At 39.0% G+C, this 18,009-nt stretch overlaps 1 protein-coding gene across 4 annotated transcripts in view; it reads left to right on the top strand.

Annotated features, from left to right (window-relative positions):
* The window catches only part of KAT6B (lysine acetyltransferase 6B), a 108,315-nt gene that overhangs the window by 74,499 nt on the left and 15,807 nt on the right, over positions 1-18,009 (top strand). For all 4 annotated transcript variants that reach the window (XM_058840786.1, XM_058840784.1, XM_058840783.1 and 1 more), the window contains one exon: positions 3,596-3,689. In XM_058840786.1, the coding sequence (XP_058696769.1) occupies positions 3,596-3,689 (94 nt within the window). The remainder of the gene's footprint in view (positions 1-3,595; positions 3,690-18,009) is intronic.

The following is an 18,009-nucleotide window of genomic DNA, read 5'->3' as shown; positions in this document are numbered from 1 at the left end:
CATGACCCTCTCAGTGACAAAACTTTTCCCAACACCCAGTCTGAACCTCCCTTAGTGCAACTCGAGGCCATTTCCTCTCAACCTGTCACTACTTACTGGGGATAAGAGAAATAGAACATATCCTCAGCCCAAACAGAATGTATCCTCAGCCCTTCCCTCTCCCTCTAAGTGGGTCACCCCATCGTAGAAGGAGATCAGGTTAGTCAGCGCCTGCCTTTCATAAAACCAAGCTGGCTGGACCTGATTCCCTGGTTGTTCTGTATGTGCCATGTGATGGCAGTCAAAATGATCTGCCCTGTGACCTTCCCCTGGCACAAGAGGTCAAGCTAACAGACCTGTAGTTCCCCAAATGCTCTTTCTGCCACTTTTTATTTGTTTTACAGTTGCTAACCTCCAGTCAAGTGGGACCTTTATGGTTAACCAGGACTGCTGGTAAATGGTGGAGAGTGGCTCAGTGAACTCTTTCAACAGTTCCCTTGGGCTCTGTGGACTTGTAGGTGTTTTAAGTGGCATGACAGGTCATTAAGCATTTTCTTGTGATCACAAGAGCTTCATCCTGCTCCCTGTTTCTGTCTTCCAGCTCAGAGGTTGGGTACCCTGAGTACAGCTGGTCTTGCTGTTAAAGGCTGAGGCAAAGAAGGCATGAAGTACCTCAGCCTTTTCCTCATTGTTTAAGCCCAGCTGGAAATTAAGACCCATGCAGCCACTCCTTTCACCCCACTCCCTCTGGTGGCAGAGGCAAATTGCTGAGGTTATGGGATGGGGTAACAATTTACTGGAAATAGCAATGAGATAAGAAAATTAATACTGCCAGCAACAGTGCTAATAAGAACAGTGTACAAAAGAGGGTGATTGCATGCAAAATGCTCACTGCATCAGAGTTGGCCTATTGCTCCCCCCACATGTTTTTTCCCCCCGAGCCTGAGACAGTGGGAAAAAAAAAATGGTGGACAGCCCTCCAGTCAGGACCAGAAGCACTGCACTGCTTGCCACACACTTCTCTGGAAAAAGAAATAAATGTCTGTGGAACCTCCACACACTCTTTTACCTCCACCCAAAACCGTGCCCCCTTCTTGGAAGTGGAGAATTCTTTACTTCCACCCCCAGTGATTATGTAGGTAGTACAGAATAACAGCAGTTTTTTCATGCTTTGTGTGCCAGTGGCCAGTTTGCATTCTAGGTGTGGTTTGGCCCTTCTAATACTCTGCCTGCAAAAACTCACAATACCCTTGAAGTCCTCCTGTTGCCTGCCTCTTCTTCCAAAAGTGATAAACTCTCCTTTTCCCTGAGCTTGAGACAAAGCTCTCTGTTCATCCAGTCAGTTCCACTCTGTCTCTACATGCTCATCTGGAAGCACATAGGGATGGCCTGCTCCGGGATCTTTTAAAATTTCCTTCTTTAAGCACATCTAGCCTTTGTGTTCCTTTACCTTGCAGAACTGCATCTTAAGGGACTTTCTCTACCAGCTTCCTAAACAGGCCAAAGTCTGCCCTGTGGGAGTCCAAGGCAGCAGTTCTGCTGACCCCCCTCATTATTTCTTCAAGAAACATTTCATGATCACTGTGCCCAAGATGACCTCAAGTCATCACATCACCCCCACTCCTCTGTTCACAAGCAGCAGGTCCAGCTGTGTACCTTCCCTTGGCTCACTCACCAGCTGTATCACGAAGTTTTATTCCACACACTCCAGGAACCTCCTAGTCTGCTTCCTCTCTGCTGTGCTGTGTTTCCAGCAGACATCTAGTAAATTGAAGTCCCCCTCAAGAACAAGGGCTAGCAATCATAAGACTAACCCCAGCAGCTTACAGAATAATTTGTCTGCCTCTTCATCGTGGTTGAGTGGTCTATAACAGACTCCCACCAGGATATCTGCCCTGTTGCCCTTCCTTCTGATTCTTGCTCAGAAACACTCAACTCTTTCATCCCTGTGATCAAGTTTAAGACAGTTCTTAACATACAAGGTTACTTCACTGCCTCTTCTTCCTCACCTATCCCTCCGGAAGGCTTTATAGCCATCTATTTCAGCACTTCAGTTGTGTGAGTGATCCTACCATGGCTCCATGATGGCAGCTATGTCATAGTTTTCCTGCTGCACAATGGCTTCCATTTACTCCTGTTTGTTGACCATGCTGTGTGCATTGGTGTAGGTGCCCTCGAGTTGGACAATTCAGTTTTGGGGGAAGCAGCTCTAATTCCTGTGTGACCGTTCTCAGGCACTTCCATGTAAGTACAAGGATACCCTTGTATCCTTGCTGCCACATGGATCTCCATGTCCTACCTTTACTGAGGTGTCAGAGTGAAGGATGTCATTAGCACTCTGTTCCTCAAACAATGGATACATTTCCTTCTTCCACTTCACCCCTGTTGCTTTTGGCTGGTCTGTGTTGATCACAGTGTGATCCGATGATCACAAATATTATCACCACCAAAACATAGGGAAAAATCTTCATCTCACATTATTGCATGTCATCTGTCTGTCTCCCCCTCTCCTTTTTTTTGAAAGAACATGTGTGTGTGCGCTCTTGCAGGCTGAAGTGCTCTGGCTTTCCTTACCTGGTTACAAACATTTTGCCAGGATGTGGACTTCTTACTAGCCATCATTTTGAGAGTTTGGAAGCCTGTACAGAGTTAATATTTAACTATGTTGTAGAAGCTAAGAAACCTTATGAAATACAGCCTGGGTATCTGATGGAGTATTTTGGAATGAATGTACTGGCATGTGATCCTGTCATGCCATCACTGGTCTAGCGTCATCTTCTGTGGAAGATGAAATGATAGCTGGTGTCTTAAACTATTCATGTGCTTACCACAGCTTCTTGTCAGCTATACTGACCTGGATATTTCTGGTTGCTTTGGTCTCCCTCCCTATTGGCTGATTTTTGAGGTGCAGTCTTTTAAAGGTAACAAAGCTCTTCCTTCTTAACAATAAACTGGAAAGAACCTATAAACTCCTATAGTGTTAGAACAGCTTCCTAATCTTAACTCCTGTTGTCTTAAACAATGAGTATAGTATTTGTCTCCAGTGCCTGTATATAACTTCATTCTGTCTGAAAGCTTTTGTTTCTGAGCATTCTGCCTTGAGTTGTGCTCTGGTGATAAGCGTCTAGCTTTGAAAAACTTACTATGCTTCAAGTATAACTTCTTAGTTCTGCACATATGGAGATCCCTCCCTGCACCCTGACCACATATTCAGAGAGAAGACAAAAAAAAAAAAAAAGGGGTAAAACCTACCATGTGTATGGATATTGTATTCCACTTTCATATCCTTGAGAGAATGGTCAGTGAAGCATGAAAATATTTCCCTCTTCTTACTGTCTTTCTCCTTTGCTGTATTTAAACTTTATTGTGCTGTTCAGACAACGTATTTAATTTTTAAGATGCCAAGTGGTTAACTAATTAAAAAAAAATATTCTGAAGGGTATGCTTGATACTTCTTTCTTAAAACTAGACATTAACATGGAATTATTTGACTTTGGTGCTGAACTCATGCATCTGTTCACCTTATTGGGATATTTTACAAGGACAGTAGCAGGTGCAGGCAATTGCCCACTTCAGCAGTGCTTTGACATACTTGATCTGTTTCTCCTTCCCACAGGAAAAGCTTTGCCAGCAGAAGTACAATGTCTCCTGCATAATGATCATGCCCCAATACCAAAGGCAAGGATTTGGAAGGTTTCTCATTGATTTCAGTAAGTGAAGTGTTTTATTTACGCATGTGATCCAAGGAGCTGATTGCTGTTATATGAAAGTAACATATGAAACTTTATTTAACTCACTTTGTTGTTTTTATCAATAGATAATGGGATTTCTGTTTATATTTACATAGGATAGAAAAGCTCCCTGAAGTGAAAAACTTAGTGCTGCTCTGTTATTGTACTCGAGGAAATTGGGAATGGATCTCTCGGCAGTAATATTAGCTCACAAAGCTATTACCCTGAATGAATTGTCCAAATTACTTTGCATTTTGCCTTGCTCATTAGTATAAGAAGAGACAATTATTTGTGATTATAGCTAAGAAGGTGTTAGTCTGAGGCATTTTCACTATTCTAATATTTCTAGCCACCCCCACTCAAAAAAATAAAAAAGCTTTACTTGAAGAATTTTCCCATGGAAGAAAAGTATTTTGTTTTTTGTGTTCATCACTTTCTTAGTGGAAGTTGTTACCAGAAAGGATGTAGGTGTTAGTGGTTGTATATATACTTGCTGCTTTATTTTACTGAGCTGTCTGACCTCTTAGAAAGCTTCAGGCACACTTGTTTAAATATAGATTTGTTATTCCCCAAATCTTTAATGTCCAATGGAACTCCAAACAAAATTATCTAAGGAAACTTCTCAGTTGAGTGTCCTCATTACTACTGAATCCATCTTTCTACTGTAATTTAGAGGGAGGACGATAAAGTGTTAGTGTATATTGTATGTGGTTGCTTTTCACTATTATGTTTTATAAAGCACTGTAGAATTACCTGATGGTAGAGATAGTTTAGATAATAGGATTCCTGTCCTGAAGGTGTATGCAAGAGCATTAAAATGCAAATAATTATACATTGCAGTATAACACCAGGACAAAGATAATAATTTGTAACTATAGAGTTTTCAAGTTCTGTGTCTTGCAGTGTTGTACCCAGCATGACTGTGCTAGAGTGTATAAAGATACTTAGTGTGTCCCATCATTGCATGGGTTTATAAACAGCCTTCACTATACCCCTGTGAGTTAGGTAAAAAATGGTTCTGGACCACTTAATCCGCCACTGAAATGTAGCTGTCACTGGAGTGGAACACAGCAGCTGTTCCACTGTGCGCCTTCTGCAACCTTTTAGCAAAGGCTGTGAGAAGTACCACATATTTTTCTGGGTCTGTAGAGAGAACATTAAGCTTACTTAGGTAGAAATTTACCCTGTTTTAGGATTAGAATAGTTTCTTTTCACTAAAGGAGATGAGGAACTTTTAAGTGGGTGTCTGGTAAGTGCTTCCAGGCTTTTCCTTTGTTTGTTACTCTGTGGTGTCTCTCTCTCAAAGAAAAGCACTCTCAACAAATGTTACTCTGGTTGAGTTTGCAATGATTTTAAATACAAAACTGATGGCACAGCCACGAAACCCGTGGATTCCACAGCAGGTCTGGGTATGAGTATGCTGTGTCTCTGGATGTGTGCTCTACTACTGTGCCCTGTGCCGCTCAATTTGGGAAAATCAATAGGGTGTTCTGGCCTTCTTGTCCTTCTGGAAACATTTGGAAGCACATGGGGTTGTCTGAATTATTAGGTTTTATGTCATAAGTTGCTTGGAGCTTATCTGGTACTATTCTTAGGTCCTCCCTCTTTGCAGACATGTTCAGACCACAGGGCTGCACCTGTACAAACTGGGCACAGGCCAGAGACACCTTTAGCTTCTGCTGTGGCTACCACACTGCCCACTTCATGAGCACACAGGCAGTCCTTCAGTACTTTTCCACAGTGCTTTCCCTTTGTTTTTGGGACAGAGGTTCCCTTAACTAACTGGCAGTCAGACTCTTTCATTTGCCAACAGACTGAAGAACCAAGAGACTGAAGAACCAAGAGATTACTGAGAAAGTTTGGCTCTGTACTGTAAGGTGCAAACCACCTCAAAGATAGTGAGGGAACTGCTTGTGGCTCTTTCCCTAGATGTAGAAAGGAAAGGAAAACTTTCAAGGCTAGTTTTCTTACATTGTATCTGTATCTTTCTTTAGGAGGGAGGCTGAATGCCATTAAATGGGGCATAGCTTCACCTGAATTAGCAACCGCAAAATCTGTCTTTGTACAGGAAAACCCTTCAGAATTAATTATTTACTCTTTTTCTTGGAATTTAATGTGTTTCTGCCTTATGACTAACTCCCATCTTCTTTGTGCTTTACTCTTTCTATTCACTTGTGGTCTCCTGAGTATAAATTGCTCTAACTGGTCTGAGAAGATACGATATAAAACCCCCCAGTTATTATTCTAAACTTGAACAGACCAAGTTTATCAGAGTTTTAAGCATTCTTTGCTAGTGACATTATCTAGACTGTCATGTTCTCATAAAGTCATAGCAAGATAAATTTTATGCTCTGAATGTTAAGTCTTCATTTGTTATGTGGGTAATGCTTGTAAACTGCTCTATTTTGAAATCTGTGAAGCAGTCACTGGTACTTGTCTTTTTTTATAACAGTAACCAGAACAGTGTTTAGACTATAATAATAAAAATGTAACTGAGCAAGTAATTTTCAGAAAATGATAGTTACAAACCACAGAAGAGAAGATTTTAAGAACTGTGTGCGAGCAGTTGACTGCTCACATTATTTTGTATATATCTAGACACTTGATAGGCTGGAAAGAATGCAGCCTTTAAGCCACTACACGACTTCTGCTTTGTCAGCAGTCTGCTGAAAATGTAGTTTGTGGTAAAAATTTGCTTCTTTTTTTTGGTAAGTGAAATGCATTTGTTCAGATTGTGATGTGTTCTTTTGTCTTGAATTAATCTTCACAGATGAGATTTACATGGTCATGCTGTATCTAGCGAGGGAAAATAAATTCTTTCATTTTGCTAAAGGAAAAATAGGCATTTGTCTTCTGACCACTGATTTTTGGTGGGTTTTTTTTTTTTTCATTTTAACATTTTCCTAGCTACATTTAAACTTACCTGTATTTCATATCCAAACCAGTTAATATAGCAGTATTTCTTACTCTGTAGACACCAATATAGAGGTCTGTTGGTCTGTCTCTATAGGAATCTATAATCTCACCTTTCTTTGGGAAAGAAGAGTTTTTAAAAGAGGAAATTAACTCTTGTGAGAAGGTGTGCTGTAAAATGCCAGACTTAGCTACTCTGATTGCCTTTGGCAATCATTTAATTTCTAGTTTCCTGTATGTCATTCATCATTTAAATAGACGTATTGTTCTTAAAATCAAAAGATATGTTCTGTATCTGTGTTTTTAGAGCCTGGTAAGAATTTTTTTTTTTTCATTAATTTTGGGAAAGTTAGAGATTTTGACTGCTAGAAATTTGTTGGGCTGTTTAGAAATTGAAAAAAAATTAGTTATAAATACTTTATTAAATGGTTAAGCTATTGATTTGTAAAACTGAAGACTTGAAACTGCTTCATTTTGCTTAATTCACTCCAAGACAATCAGTTTAACCTGTTTTATTTTCTTGAAGCATGTCATACTGAAGACAAAATTACAAAATTACATGAAGTCTGCACTTTGTTTACACTAAGTATGCTTTATTAAATACTATTTTGTAACAGTTGTTTGATTTATCACATAGGGATAAGGAATCTGCTTTTCACTTGGAGTGTAGCTTAGGTAAAAAGCATTTCCTGAAAATGAATAAGGGTCTTAATTTGCTTAGTATATTCATACCTTCTTGCCTTTTACAGGACTGAAAGCTCCCACCAAACTTTTTGGGTTTGGGCTGTTTGTTTGTTTTTTTGTTTTCATTTCCTTGTTGTTCTTGTATACTGTGGGATTTACTGGGTTGTGATTTCAGGGTTTTATCTGTGAGAGAATAATTGACTTCTGCATCCATCTTTTGTATTTGCTGTAAATGAAGTTTTTGGGCAAGCAGACTCCAGCTGAAGTTGATCCAGCAGTCAACCAGAAAGCAGGCTTTATTGTGTAAGAGCGCAGTGTGGGTTTATGTCATTTCAAGTCCTTTTGTGGTGATACACAGCTATCATCCCTGTCCCAAGGATTACATGTGCTTGCATTTGGGTGAGCCTTTGTATGTCCTCAGCTCAGCCTGTATTGCTGCTGTGGTATGGACAGTGCAAGCACTGAAGCTACAGTGTTGTAGCTTCTCTCTGTGCAGACCCATTTCTTCTGTAAACTTTAGCAGCTTCTCTGTGCAAGACATTTTTCTTTGCTTTCCTGACTTGTGCTCTTTCAAAGCCTGGAATCTTCATATGTTTTCTATTTCTATTCATCAGACTGCAGTGCCAGAACATATTAGTATTTCTTTATTTGGCATATCTAACACAGAGTTCATTATTACTAGAATGAAATACAGCAGTATTTCATATTTGTTTTCTCTAAGTTTAAAGTTGTCTTTTGATTCATACTTCTTCACAAAGCTCATCTTGTCACAGTCTCACATTTCTTCGTACTGGATTGCAAATTCTGTGCTGGAGGCCTAGCCAGCAGCTGGAAGAAAAGAAATGCATGTGACTGTTAGGATAAACCTTTCCAACTGTGCTGGCTAGGATGCTGACAGTTCATTTGCATTACAGTAACAACTGGGCTTAATGCTGAGGAGCAAAGTCCTTGGTAGCCTTTTGTTATTTATCTTGAGGCTGTTTCTGGTCCAACTGATTGTAGCAGTTTCTTCCTCCCCTTCAGAAATCCTTGTTTTTTAGTTTATCTGTTCATTGTGAAATTATTATTCTTGCTCAAGAGATGAAATATGTTTTAAGGATGCTGGGATTCTATTTGGGCTAAATACATTCTTTGTTTTGTGGGTTTTTGGGGCTTTTTGGTTCATTTGTCTGTGTGGGAAAATCAGTGCTCACTTTTTAAATTTTCCTATCACTTATTGCATGCAATGGTGAAGAGGCTGGATTTTTTTTCCCTCAGCTTGACTTAACCCCTGATTCTCCTTTAGGATGTGTAACTCGGATTTTTTTTGTGAGAAAACCATAATAGGGAAAGGCAATTCAAGTCTGACAGAAACAAATATAATTTATATTACCTGAGTTTATTCTGGTGTAGGAAAATTGTCTCTGTTAAATGTCCTTGTTTGCTCATTTCCCCATATCTGATATCCATTTCTTGGTCAAGTGTTGGTTTTTGTTTCTTGTTGCATTCAAACAGGTGGGTAAATCTTCAAGTCCTGATTTGCAGAAGCAGCAGGGCAGCAGCAGTAAGAGCTAAGGTATAGCACCAGGGAATTCCAAAGGATGAGAGGAACAAAAAAATTTGCTTTACAAGTAAGGGAAAAGTGTTAATGAAATGTTATTTCTTTCCTCCTAAATGTTATTCATGAGTAAGTATCAGAGCCATTGATAAAGGAGGTCAGTACCATTAGTGGTATTTTAAAATTGGTAACTGAGAGAGATCCTTGCTTTTGCTCAGTTAGTGGCAACACTCATTAACCTGCTTTACTTCTTAATAGTGTTTATTTGCTCTTTACAGCTTTGAAGAACTTGACTGAAGATCTGGAACTAAAGCTTGTTTCTTTCCTCTCAATTCTAATCCTGTCTTCTTGACTGCAAATACCTACAATTGCATGTTCATATATAACCATTTAGGGGCTTTTGAGCACAAAAGCTGAATCAGTGAAATATTCTGGGCTGAAAGTGTGTGGGGAGTAAGTATAGATATCCTCAGAAGTGTTTGTTATACATGATCCTGTATGCGCTTTCCTTGACAAGTGAGGGATGGTGATGAGGCACTGAATAGGCAAAAAAAAATGAGATGCATAGCTTTGTAAAGTGCATTCTTGAATTCCTTCCAGTTTGCACTTGTTTCAGAAGATCTACACCTCTCTGGAAATGTGGAAGTTGTTCACTGCTTAGTGCCCAGTCATGCAGAAGTGGTAAGCATTGTTCATTGAGCCCAGAGAACTGCTGCAGGCAGAGGAGCTTTGTGTCCCACAGGTGTCTACAGGTAGCATAAACCTGTACTGATGAGAATGGGGAGAGTGTGTTTATTTCTTACAGCCAGCAGTTTTGAGATAGTTTAGAAAGAAGCTGAAAAAAATGCATTCCATGAAACCTAGGTTAGTTTAGTCTTCCGGCACAGTTTAAGGAGACTGAAAAGGATGAGGTTTTCTTCTGGTGGTTAGTGCAGTTTTGTTCTTCAATCAAGTTTGTTAAAGAGCTGGTCTAGCCTGTAAAATCAGTTTCTGCTAAGCTTGAAGATGAGCATATAGCTCAAAAATAAAACCCTTATTTTTTAACATGCTCAATTCAAACAGCATTTACTCTTTTAGGATCAGCTAGTTATTTCTAGCTTCCTTGTGGCTCCTGTGCTTGAAAAACTCTGTCTTCTGATACAGACAAAAGGTTATTTTTGATTGAAAGTAACAATTCCTTTTAGACAATTTTGGGCTTAGTTTTCTCACTCATACGCATTACTATGTCTTGGGTTTTTGTAGTATCTTCAGAAGAAGTCAGGGTTGAGCTTTCCATGGCTAGTTGAAGTTTGGACAATGATCTCTTCTTCTAGTTTCATCTTCCAAAGTGGCTTTGTGGTGCTTTAATGTATCAAGATTTTGAAATGTTGCTGTGCCAGAAGATATATTTTATAACTCAGTTATCTGTGGTTCTCACTGTAGTGTTTCCAGGCTTTCTGCTCTAACAGCAAATTAGGCTACTCCTTTGTGGAAACCTGAAAAGCAGTGGGTTTTTTTTGTGAAGCACCATGTTTGTGCAGCCAACCAAAAAAATCTTACTGAACAAAACTTAAAAGTAGTAATGGACTAACATGTGGCTTCTCATTTAGGGCAACATATTGCTGGTAAGATACTAGCATTTGGGAGAATGTCAACACTGTTTGGAAGATGAATAACTTTTTTAATACAATAAATGTGTTGATAGTAAGTGGTGGAATAGAGTAAAAATGCTGCCTCAGGTTTTTACAGGGCCTCTGGAAAAGTAGAATATCGGTAAGGGAAGAGCCTCAGAAAAGGTGAAAGACTTGACTGAAGTGTTTTCATTTTTTGTTAGGAAGATTGAATGAGGTAAATGAGCAAAAGCCATTACAGTATGGAAATGGTTTTATTTCTTCTTTAAAGCATACTTGAAAATGGAAACAATGGCAAACTATTAACAGAAAAGTGCTGTGAGCGCAAAAGAGAGCAGAAGTAATGAAAATGTGTTTTTCTTCTTCATTATGATGAATTCACATGGTTTATTTTGTCTAGCCTTACTTGGTGGTAAGTACCTGTGTAGACTTCTCTTTAAGTAGCATGTTAAAGAGGGAGTGTTTTAAACTGATTTTAAACTTTTCAGATGGAAGCAAGACATAGATCCTGAACTGAGAAAACGTAGGTTCTTTTAATAATTCATGAATTGACTTCTGAAAAACAAAACTACTTTAAAAAAAATGTAAAGGTGGATGAGGTAATGAAACAAATGTGTTAGGAGAGATCAGAGGAAGTGTGTTCATGTGTGGCATTTAGGTTCTGGTACACTTATGGAAGTGCTGGGAACCACTGTCTGATACCTGCCTGCAGTTTAGGGCTAGGAGGCTGTAAGTGATTTGATCTACTTGTGTGCTATGTGTTTATATAACAGTGACAGTCTTAATCTCTCTATGAGAAATAATTTGTTGGCCAGAAAGTAATATTTTTGAAAACCTGCTTGAAGAAAATCAGAGGGAATATTTTGAATGTCTAAGTATTTTAATCAAAAATGAATATGAAGTAGAAATAGCATTTGAAAAACTAGGTTGTGGAATTATGAACACATTCAGTAAGCACCTCTTGCACAGTTCTTTTCCAAAATCTGGTGTTAAGATGTTTTACATTTTGCCCTAACGAATATTGAAATATAACACAAACACAATCTAGGAATAAACACACTTTTTAAAAGTTTTCACAGTCATGCTTTGCTGTGGTCTGTAAACAGGATTGAGATGGGGATGAAATGGGACCATGGGGGATTTTTCAAGATAAAATTTACTTTAACTAAGAGTACTTCAGCATTTCATTTTTCACATTACAATCCTGAAAGTATTGTTTTGTTACTGCTGGGGCTGTGGCAAACAGTGGAAGGTGAAAATGCGAGACCAAGGGTGGAGAGAAACAGTCTGGGTTTTTTTAATAGGCTTTATTGGCAAGGTGTATTCTCAAGCAACACTTAAGATTTGAGGATCTCTGTGAAACTCTGTTTCATCTTTTAAACGTGGTGGCCCACGTGGAATCATTCTGTGTTGTGGGGTTTTCTACTCTTGACTGACTGACTTGTGTACCCCAGTACAGAACACTGCATCAGTCTGCAGATGCACTGTGTCCAAATGAAAGGTTGAATGACGTGCTTTTTCTTTTATTTTTCTTACTCTTTTTTTTTTTAATTTAAAGTGTCTGTGGTAGCTGTAAATTTGTGAGGGAGCCTGACTGCTGCTACTGCTTATTTTCTGTTCTTTTCTTGATGATTGATTACGTTGCTGACCCCAAGACTTGAGTTTGGCCTCTCCTAAATAACTAATAAGGAGCATTCTGTCAAGCTGAGATTTAGATGAGGGAGGAATGAAGATGGATTTTGAATCAAGCTTAGTTGACTTAAAATTATTCCAAGAAAATCAGCCTCTTGGGATTTCTTGGAATCACTTTTATATAGCTTTAAGACACTGTACATTTATCAGAATTGCAAAAGAAAGCAGACATGTCACTTAAGATACAGAAGCTAAGGCTGTTTTAACTGAAGAACATCTTTATTCCAGATAGCATTGAAAGCAGTGAAAAGGCAAGGCTAAACATTATAAGAATATTAGATTTAGTAGGTATTCGTTGGACAAAGCTATATTTATAGGCCATTAGTGATTATGGAAAGCCATCTGCTGAAGACTGGTGGCTGAAAACAGATTTTAGTTAAGTAATGCATCTTTAAAATTTTTACAGAGGGTAAGGTAGCCTTGGAGGCAAACAGATATGGTCTGAGTTGGTAGGGTTCAGGTTAGGAAAGCCAAAGCTCTGACAAAGTTAAATCTACCTGGGGACATTGAGGGCAATAAAATCTATAGATACATTGGTGATAAGAGGAAGAATAGGAAAAACGTGAGTCCTGTCTGGAAGGCAATGGGGGACCTGGTTACCCAGTGTGTGAAGAAGGCTGAGGTACTCCATTACTTTCTTGCTTTGGTTTTAAGCAGTGAGAGCTCCAGGGACATGGCCCAGGCAGTAGAAGGCAAAGATCTGTCATGCTGTTGTCAAGGCACAGAGAGAACCTTGTGACTTCCTTAACGGATCTATTGTTTCCAGTGTCAGCATTTTCATCAGTCAGTTCTACCTTCTTTTAAAGGAATTTTATTTTCCCCTTGTTTACTGCTGTTTTGAGTCACAGCAGAGATTTAGCAGGTGACTTATCTTGGGCTTAGCTTTTTGAAGTGTGCTGTATTAGGTACCTTTGTGTTCGATGCTTGGTAGATAATGTGCACTTTCTTATGCAATTTCTGTGTATGTTGACTAACCAGGTATTACCATCAAATTTCATCATAACCTTCTTCACCTCTGGGGTTTTTTTTCTTCTAAATCTTATTCGGTTAATTCCCAGTTATACAGCATGCTTTAGCAGAGCAAATGAACAGCAGTGACATTTTGCTGCTCCCATCAGACAAATACAGCATCTTGCATCTTTTGTATTTATGGAGCATGTTTGTCATGACCACTGACCTGAGCAAACTCAGTATTTGCAGTGATTTCTTAGATTACTGAGAAGCCTTTTGGCTTCTCAGTATTCAATTCCCCATTTCACTTTTGTTCATGTTGTTTAGTACTACTTGGTAGGTATGAATAAAATAATGACAGGAAAAGCTCTTGGGCTCTGGAACTTTATCTACTCTAAAACTGTTAAAGCCATCTCTGATACAGTTTTTGTCCAGTGCATCTGTCACTTTCCAAGTGTGATAACCATCTTCCTGAGCCATGAGTCTGGGAGGATTATGTTAACAGCCAGGTTAACACTCCAGCTGAGAGTCAGAGCTTAATGGTATGGATGCCATCTGTCTGTGCTGGTTGGCCTCAGTGACATGTAAAGATTCTGAGGATATTCAGTGTACTCGTTATATTAGGCAAAGCCTCCTAGGTCCATCTTCCTGTCTTGTCAGTTAGGTCTTGTAGAGGTACACAGAGCCTGTAAGAAGGCAAGCAGGTAATGTCTAATGAGCACAGGAGATACATTTACAACCCAGTATTCATGTGCTGTCAGCATTAAACACCAGAAGGTAAAGGCAGTTCCTGAAGGGAGTTAATTCAACAGTTACCATTGTTTAAACAGTTTACTTCTTGATGTCATTTATTGAATAGATTTAAAATGTAAATTTAAGTAACTTATAAAATTTATAAAAACCAAGAACAATACAGAGTTGTTAATGATCTTCTAAGCCACTTAACCTACTGACAAATTTATTCATCCAATTGTTATTCAAGACTGATGCCCTCTGCACATACAAGTCTTGCTTTTAAGGGTACTTCAGTTCTCTTTCTCTTGCTTATGCTTTCACTCTGCTTATAAGTAGTCCACTTCATACACAGAACCTCCACTCAAGGGGTTTACTGGCACAGGTAAAATAAGTGTTAGCAAATTAATTCACTCAAAGGGTGCCTTTTGTAGGTCTGACTGTAATGTAGTCATCACTACCTTTCCTTTTATTCATGAAGGGCATTTGTTTAGCCCTAACCTCTTCTGTGAAGCTTTCTATAAAGGAGCTAAAGGTTTTGGGCCTCCTGTGTTAGGTTTACTTGAGGATGTGGAGAGGAATGAGAGCTGGCATTATTTCTTGTAACAATAATGAGAGAATCTTTGGCTTACTCTGTTCATAGTGAAGAAAGCTTTTCTTTACTGACAAAGAAAAGAGAATGTAGCAGGTTGTGCACTGATCTGAGCATCTCAAGTTACAGCTAGTCTCTTTTTTTTTTTTTTAAAATAGTGTTTGTGTGGATCTTGGGATTGGAGTCCTTTGAAGCTGTTTCAAAAGTGCTTTCAAAGAGGGTACTAACACCTATTTAAGGTCCTCTATCTTTGACCTTCTTCCTACTGACATAGATAAGAACAGTTCAGAGGCATACAGAATAGTTAGGGAAAAAGTGGTAATGTGAATTACAGTTTTAGGAATTGTAAGTCTTAATAAGCTCACACTTTCACCTTGCCTATTTCTACCTTCCACTCATGGTCATACCTCTGAGCTTGCACCATTGAGCTGACCCATCTGTACTGAGCTGTCCTCTCTGAATACTCAGCTGTTTTGATATTTCTATCAAAATATCTACCCTTTTGAACCTCTGTCTTCTCAACTTGTTCATATAATATCAAAACAAAGGATGTGATGTTTTGTATGACAAAAAACATTAGCTCTTAGGATAGCTTGGAATGTTGGTTTGAGATAAATCTTCACTTTAGATACTGGTGTATTATTAAAACAGTTGCTAGTACTTGTTGTTCTTTCAGATCTTTGGCTTGATACAGAACATTGCATGAAAACTCACAAGTTCTTCCCTTCCATACTGAAGGATTTATTTTACTTGGTTTTGCTTCAAACAAAACAAACTTTAATGGAAAAATGCTTGATTCTATCTGCCTGAGTCTGGTAATTAATTTGTGGGGGATGGCCTTTAAAGAGATGGAGAAGGACTCCAAACATACAAGGGTAACAGCTCACTAGTTGCTTCTTTTGTTCTGGATAGATGCTCAAGAGTATATTTTCTTCTGACACAAATACTAACAAAATATAAATAAGAGTCAAATAGTGCTGATTATGTAAGGGTTATATTCCGAATGCAAGCTGTTGCATAGGACCTTCTACAAAGCTCTGATTTGAGATTAGGGGTCTCTGAGAAAGCAGATTTTTAAGCTGTTTCCAGCTCCCATCAGTAGTTGAATTTTACCGTGACACTCCTGTCTGCTCATGGTTTTCAGCTGTGTATTGGCATCTTTCGAGTGTGGAAAGTTCCAATCATCTGGAAGCCTTTCATAAGTACCTTGATTATGTTTTCTGTAGAGGAGTTACTTCAATGGTGTTGAGTTCTCTTTCCTACATGTGGAATTGTATGTAAACGTTGGTATGGGTGATGTGCATACGTAAATACGAACCTGAGATTGACAGGTCTAAGTTAAGCAGTGCATGGCAAAACGTTGTTACCCTTATAAGTCAGACTGAAGTCCAGAATGTTAGTGTTACTTAGTTGCATGGTGTTACTGTATTTTGCAGATTTAGTGTAGATGTAGTTCTTAAAAGACTTCTGCCGTGGAGGCTACATTCAATCCAAAATTATGGAAAGATCAGGAGACCAAAAACTGTTCTTGTGGTCCAATGAACCTGCTCCTACTTGACTCCATTTGCATGACATCAGTACACAGTTCCTACCCCTTTGTTGCCCTCCAGCAGCTCTTGCCAAGTGGTGATGTTTTTGGTCTAACTTCACTGGTAGATAGATCACATCAGTGGACTTGATTGCTGACTGCTTAACAACATGATGACATTAATAACCAAAGTGATCCAAATTCTTAAATACAGTTACTGTTGCTCTAATTTGTTTATAGGGCATATTCATGCTAGATAGAAAAATAGTGTTTAAAATGGGCAGAAATGCATCTAGAATATTAATATAAAAGCACAGACGTCTTGAACCCTTCCCAGACTTTGTCTGGATACAAGTTCATAGGAAGTGCTCTCCAAGATGAATCCTTCCTAAAAGGAATATATGCTGACTTCTTAATGAAGTTTCTTATAGTTTTCTAGCTTAATATTTTATAGAGAGTGTTTATGTGTGCAGGGTTCATGACAATAGCAGGCATGACAGTAAGCCTGCTAGGCTTCAGGGAGAGTTCTTGGCTTTAGCAAAATCAAAGTCTACAAAAGGCACTGGTATTGCTTACATGTGCTTCAATGTTAAGCCAAAGCTTAGTTGGAGTTGAAACTGAGGGCGGTGGAAGGTAACAAAATATGGAGAGCTCTTAGAAGTATGCAGACAGCCAAAGGAAGAGTCAGCAGAACATGGGCCTGCTGATGAATGGAATAAGCTTGGTGTGACAACAGAGGGGCTTGGTGGGGATCTCCAAAGGGATCTGAGGTACTCTCTACTTTCTTGGCAGGACCTGTTCTCAGGTGTGACACAATTTAAGCAGCAGAGTTAGATGCCATCTTTGCCAGAGGAAGATTGTGTTACAGACTACTTAAGTAAAATGGTGAGATTCATCCTAGGGAACTGGCTGACATGACTCCAACACCTCTCCCCATTGTCTTTGGGAAGTCTGAACAATTGGGAACATCCTCAGTAGCTGAATGACGACAAATGTTACATGCATCTTCAAGAAACTCAAGGAAGATGAATGAGTGAAATAAATGGTTGTGTATCACAAATGTTCTAGAGCATATGACTTGGTATAAGTCACATAAATATAGTACAAATACAATATTTGTATTTGTATAAATTCTGTCTACAGGTATTTCCATATGTGCACTGGTTGTTAGCATTACATTGCCTCATGATAGGAGAACTTTGGAAGTAAGCTTCAGGAAGTTGGGAAGTAAAGTGCTGTCAGCAGGCTGTCATTTAGGCACTGTCTTGCACAGGTGCATTTTGAAGTGGACTTGATAATGTGGTACTTAACACTGTCAGCTTTCCTCAACCCTATTTATAGGATCAGTGGTGTTTTCCTATTGTTAGTATAGCTGAACAGGTCCAGAAAGATGAAATGGAGTTATGTATTGACTGCAGCTCTGGGTAGCTGTTCAGATGAATTTGATTGCGATGGCCTTAGTGCATGGTTGGAAAGCAAGGCTGTCCTTTAGAATGGCACACTGTGTCTCTGCTGTCTGCATTGTCCTTGACTCGGTTCAGCCATTTACAGCTCGCTGCTGCATCCCAGCACATACCGGTGACATCTCGAAGGAAAAAGGAAGCTGCTGGCACTTCACCTTATTAAGGCTTGCTGTGTGTTGTAGCAGCTCAGTAGCTGTTTCATGACTGGCAACCTGATGCTTGTGCTAAGCTATGTCACTCCTCTTTGTGAGTTGAAACCTGGTTTTAAAATGGCTTTTCTATGCAGGCTAGCCTTAAACAACTTTAGAACCATTTAAGTTAGCTTTTTTGTTTTGCTGTGAGACAAATTACAGTGGTAAAAGAGACTCCACGTTGAAGGCCAGATTAACAGATTTGAATTTGCTTCTTCATATGGTGTATTCCTCACCCTGATTCTCTGTCATTAGGTATAACAAGCATACAGTCTGATTTTCTGGGTTTAAAAATGATTGGGAGATTATTCAGATATGATAATACAGTCTTTGTTTTATGGGTATTTTAATACATAAGCAATAAAGGGATTTGCAATGATACTTCTCTTAAATTTTGATCCTTTGT

Source organism: Poecile atricapillus, chromosome 6 (assembly GCF_030490865.1).
Source record: "Poecile atricapillus isolate bPoeAtr1 chromosome 6, bPoeAtr1.hap1, whole genome shotgun sequence".
Lineage (NCBI taxonomy): Eukaryota > Metazoa > Chordata > Aves > Passeriformes > Paridae > Poecile > Poecile atricapillus.
Note: the sequence above shows the minus strand (reverse complement) of the source record. Positions and strands in the feature narration are given on the sequence as shown.